The sequence below is a fragment of the Nicotiana tomentosiformis genome, chromosome 5 (genome assembly GCF_000390325.3).
Source record: "Nicotiana tomentosiformis chromosome 5, ASM39032v3, whole genome shotgun sequence".
Classification (NCBI taxonomy): Eukaryota; Viridiplantae; Streptophyta; class Magnoliopsida; order Solanales; family Solanaceae; genus Nicotiana; species Nicotiana tomentosiformis.
Window position 1 is genome coordinate 21,239,078 of NC_090816.1, and position 5,600 is coordinate 21,244,677.

The window sequence follows — 5,600 nt, forward strand, 5'->3', positions numbered from 1 at the left end:
CGTTTTTGCTCTTTGAAATTTTTTTATGGAGCTCATTAGACCAAATTCATTTGTGAATATTTGCAAGACCCGCTATTTTTTCTTTCCTGACCCCTCTTTGAGCGGTCAATTATTTATATAGGATTATTCTTAACTTGTTCTTGCATTCTTTCATAGGATCAATCTATGCATATTCATATAAATCTCCAAAAAAAAAAATCGCATGATCAAAGTTATAATAAGAAAACAAAGAAGAAAGATCATAAGAATATTCCTCTAGTATGTCCAAGACCATTTATTTCTCGTTCTCTTCTAATAAAAGTTGTAAATTTGAAAAGGTGGATGGGGGTTCGAACTCTTCTTTTATTGCTTCACAATCAACCAAAGTGTCATCTTTAGTTGTCTCAATTGAATCAAAGTCCTCTTGTAGAGCGACAACTTCTCTTTGTAAAAGCGCATCCTCTTGGGTAGACTCATTCTCATAGGGTATCCCCTCCATATATTCACCATCACAAAGCAATGAGTTTTTTGATAATATACTTACTAATTGACTCACTTGTCGTTAGGTTCTTAATGGTATTTTGTATAAATCTCTTTTCAATACTATTCATGAATTTATACATAAGCTTTTGTATACTACCATTCTTCTCTTGAGGTGGTTGTCTCATTTCGCTTTCATTCCAGTCATAAAAAGGACATTCGTTTCATCCAGAGTTAAAATTGTGTACAACGAAACATGCGAATACCAGAAACAAAGTGAGCTGTTCAAAAAATGAACCATATGAGGAATACTTACCTACTTGGCAGTCAACCCATTGATGATTTCTGTTACATTTAAATCATACAACAGACTTGTGATAATGTTCAACTGCTAACTCTGCAACCGTTTTCTTAAGGTGGTTGTGTTCCATCTTCATAACATTTAGAGTTTAATATCAAGAATAATTCTTCAAGTTTTCTCCATGGCACTTATTAAGTATTACAAAAAAAATCTTGAAGACAAGTTAATAAATAAAAAAGAGAAAAATAAAATAAAAGCGAACTCTTAAATTAGCACCAAAAACTGTTTTGAACATAATTAATTGCCAAATCCCAGCAACAACGCTAAAATCTGACGAGCGCAAAATACATAAGAAAATTTTTGCTCGCCAGTCAAAGATAGTATCGTATAATTATCGTCTTCACATGATTGAATTTGAACAATGTGCAAATAATTTTTGATTTACTGCTATTTAGGATGATCAATGCTTGATTTGAGGTAAAGGTGACAAACGGGTGGGCCGGGTCGAGAAAAAAAGTGATCGGTCGGTCACCAATCTGGGCTGGGTTCGGGGTTCGACAAACCGATAAAAATAGCACGGGCTAGCTAGTTTTTGGACTGGCCTTCAAAAATAGCCGGCGTTTGCCAAGTCATTGAAAAATAGGCACTATTTTACTGCAACAAAGACCGGTCTAGCATAATATACTAGAGTTATGTGTACCTGTGTATGAACTTCCAGCATATTATGCTGGACCAGTATACGTTGCTGGCTCCAGTATAATATATTGGAGTTCCAGTATATTTTACTGTAACTCCAGTATAATACTGGAGTTCCAGCAAAGTATATTAAAATTCCAGTATATTATACTAAAGTATTTTTTGGATTTTGAACAGTATTTTCGTTCAGATTTATCTTTACATGAAAAGTGACTAAATTTTGATGACTTTTGAAATTGTGGCTATTTTTGAATGACCACTTGTACATCTGGCTATTTTTAAATTTCTCCCGACAAACCGGGCTTAACGGGTCCGGCCCCATCCAGTCAAAAATATACCGGAACGGTTTCGGGCCTACCAGGTCGGGCCGGGCTTGGGTATATATATATATATATATATATATAACTAAAGTAAAAATAAAAAATAAAAAAATAATCTTATAAAAATAGTGTTTGAATAAAGGATGCATAGACCACCATCCCTGCTGCCAACTCCAACTCAAACACGATTTAAGAAGTCTACGATTACTCACTGTGTTCAAAATTATTTTCTAAATTATCTCGTAATTAGGGAGATTCTAATTCAGTAGCCATAATTAGCAGGCTTTTACACTTTCAAGGAAAAAAATAGCTTAAAATACAAAGATAAGCGTGCTTTATCTTAGATTGGACATATCCTTATGACTTTATAGGGACATGCAACTTTAAAAAAAGCTAAGCTCACTAAAGTTTGAACATTATTTTAGTAATATAAACACTACTTCTTGGAGAGGACTATTGAGTTTAAAATTATTTTACAAAAACATAATAATATAATACAATATAGTGATTATGGCGTGGTCGATGCTTAAATGGTTAAAATAATTAAATAGCCAAACCGGTTTGGGCCGGTCCGGGCAGGTCCGGTTAACCGATACCCATATGACTAGACTATAACGTGTCGTACCGGTCCGATTAATCGGTACCAAAAATTTACCCGGCAAAGTCCGGTCCCCGTCCTAACCCAGCCTTTTCCAGCCCCTTACTACCGGGTCGGTTCGGTCCATAACCGGGTCAAACCGGCCCGTTAAACACCTTTAATTTGAGGTAATTACTAACTATAGTTAACTTACTAAATTAAGATTATGACTAATTAGACTTGATCACAGAGAGTGAGAGTTGAGTTAAAACGGATTGTAAGCAATATGAAAAATAAGGGTCGGGACAGAATAGGTGTATGATATCTTTTCGGGATCTATCTCGTTTTAAATTCACTTTTAATGTTTTAACGATCCTCACGAATTCACTCGATGATTAGCTTAAACATAAGGTTAATATTCCTCTCTCGATTAAATCTGAAATCTACGAAATAAACTAATATGAAGCACTGTGAAGATATGCTAGAACACATTAATGAGTCAGTCTTTAGGAAAACGTCTCTTGAATATTCTCCTAACTAGTTTAATCCATTATTCAATAATCTCTCTTGATTATTTAGAAGAATCACTAAATTACATCAAACCAAATAATGCAAAGATAATCACCAAAATATTCCTCTTTCGATTAAATAACCTGGTGAATAAAATTGCAATCAGTTTAAAGCTCCATAGACGTATTCAAAAAATTAAACTAGAGTTAAATCCACAAATAGCAATTAAAATACCATATTCGTCAAATCCTATTGTAAATTACTCCACAAATATAGAGAAATTTATCATATATAAGCTTAAAGAAAAGGAAAACATCAAAAATAGCGTTACGATACAAATTTTTATTTTGCACCGATTGTTGGTAAGAAAATTGATGAAATATCGTGTCTTCAAACTGTAGTAGCTCTCTCAGTACTCTCTTAGGTTGAATCCCCTTTCAAAATTGTGTATGTATTTATACCGTGTACAAATCACCCTAGGACTAAATTACCCTTTATGGCCCGAAATACAAAGATCTGACCAAATACGTGCTAATAAAGCTGTCTAAGGGGAGTGTACTGGTTCTTAAGGGTTAAGGGTACACAGACGGTAAGGGTAAGGGGAGGGTTCCTTAAGGGTACTTTTTTTTAAGGGGATTTAAGGGTATGGGGTAAGGGTACTTTTACTGGTACCTACCAGTACCCCTACCGGTACTAAGGGTGTGGTACTTAAGGGTGTGGTACCGGTACTTAAGGGTAATTTTAAATTAAAAAATAAAAAATATATTTAAATACAAACAAACTTTAATAGATGAAAAAATTCAATACTTTTATTTCAATACTTATTAAAATAAAACTACAATTTACGATTTTTTTTAATAACTTCTATTGGTTCTTCACTTGAAATTGATAGCATTTGTTCTTATGCATCCCTGCTATCTCCGATGGATAGTATTTCACTATAGGCATCATCGTCTTCTTGAATTATTTCTGGAAGGCCAAGTTTCATCCCTTCCAATATTTTAGCAAGTCTTCACTTACTTCATCATCGCAAACATTATTTCTAACGGTTGTTCTAGGAAAATCTTAAAAAACAGGATTATACATTTCTTATATATAACGTCTAGAGCCGTACTGGTTAGGATTTATTTCAAAACGAGGGCCCCCTCCTTAAGAGTACCCTTAGTCAATCTATTACACACTTTTTTACCAGTTTAGGAGCTATTTTTAATAATAATAATAATTAAAATTATAACAAATAGCAACACAAGTATAACAAAAATAAATGCGAAAATTAATATGAGTGCTAGAACGTTAATTGTAATTAGAGATAGATAGAGATAGAGAATTAGAGATATATGAGAATTTTGTGTGAAAATTAAAAGAATGAAATGGGGTATTTATAGTTTTAAAATAGGGCCAAAGTGTATTTAAACAAATTTAGAGGTTACAACAACAATAACGACGACGACCCAGTGAAATTCCACTAGTGGGGCCTGGGAGGATAGTGTGTACGCAGACTTACCCCTACCCCGAGAGAGAAGAGAAGCTATTTTCGATAGTCCCTCGGCTCAAAAAGATGAAAAGAGAAAAAAAGAGAAAAAGAGGCTACATATCAGTACCATGAACAGAAATCATAGAAAAAATAACAACATCACAAGAACCAGTAAATATATGAAAAGCAAAACAATAACTAGTAACCAATAAATAAGGCCTGGCACTATATAAAACGAAAAAATAGTGTGAACACAACATTAACTACTAACAGTTTAAGACAAAAACCTATCAGACTAGCCTCACTCTGGTGCGAAGTAGAAATATGCTCAACTACCTCCTAACATACAACCTTAATGCTCGACCTCCACAACTTCCTATCAAGGGCCATGTCCTCGGTAATCTGAAGTCACGCCATGTCCTGCCTTATAATCTCTCCCTAATACTTCTTAGCCCCCCCTCTACCTCTCATCGTACCTACCATAACCAGTTGCTCACACCTCCTTACGGGAGCATCTGGGCTTCTCCTCTATACGTGCCCGAACCATCTGAGCGTCGTTTCCCGCATCTGGTCATCCATGGGGGCCACACCTACCTTCTCCCCAATATCCTCATTCCTAATCTTATCCATCTTAGTGTGCACATACATCCACCTCAACATCCTCATTTCAGCTACTTTCATCTTCTGAATATGTGATTTCTTAATTGGCCAACACTCAGTCCCATATAACATGGCTGGTCTAACCACCGCTCTATAAAACTTACCTTTGGGTAGCGGTGGCACTTTGTTGTCACACAGGACTCTAAACGTTGAGCTCCACTTCATCCATCCTACTCCTATACTGTGTGTGACATTCTCATCGATCTTCTCATCTCCCTGTATAACCGACCCATGGCACTTGAAACTGCCCCTCTTGGGGATGACATGTGATCCCAGCCTCACGTCCAAACCCGCTTCCCTCGGTTCGGCATTGAACTTGCACTCTAGGTATTTCATTTTAGTCCTTCTCAACTTAAAACCGTTAGACTCAAGGGCCTGTCTCCAAACCTCAAGCCTCTCGTTAACACCACCTTGCGTCTCATCAATCAGAACTATGTCGTCAGCAAATAACATACACCATGACACCTTCCCTTGAATATGGTGTGTCAATGCATCCATCACCAGGGCAAATAAGAACGGGGTGAGCGCAGATCATTGGTATAACCCCATGACAACCGAGAAATGCTTCGAGTCGCCTCCCACTATCCTAACCCGATTCTTAAC

General features: G+C 36.1%; 1 protein-coding gene across 1 annotated transcript; it reads right to left on the reverse strand.

Moving 5' to 3' along the window:
- Positions 1 to 4,865: 4,865 nt before the first annotated feature.
- Positions 4,866 to 5,333, reverse strand: LOC104107204 (uncharacterized). The gene has a single exon (XM_009615943.1). The coding sequence runs from the start codon at positions 5,331 to 5,333 to the stop codon at positions 4,866 to 4,868; it is 468 nt and encodes a 155-aa protein (XP_009614238.1).
- Between the last annotated feature and the right edge of the window lie 267 nt (positions 5,334 to 5,600).

Bases quoted from the DNA above. Each gene is read 5' to 3' on its own strand.
- LOC104107204 (XM_009615943.1), bottom strand. From the start codon at position 5,333: ATGAAATACCTAGAGTGCAAGTTCAATGCCGAACCGAGGGAAGCGGGT.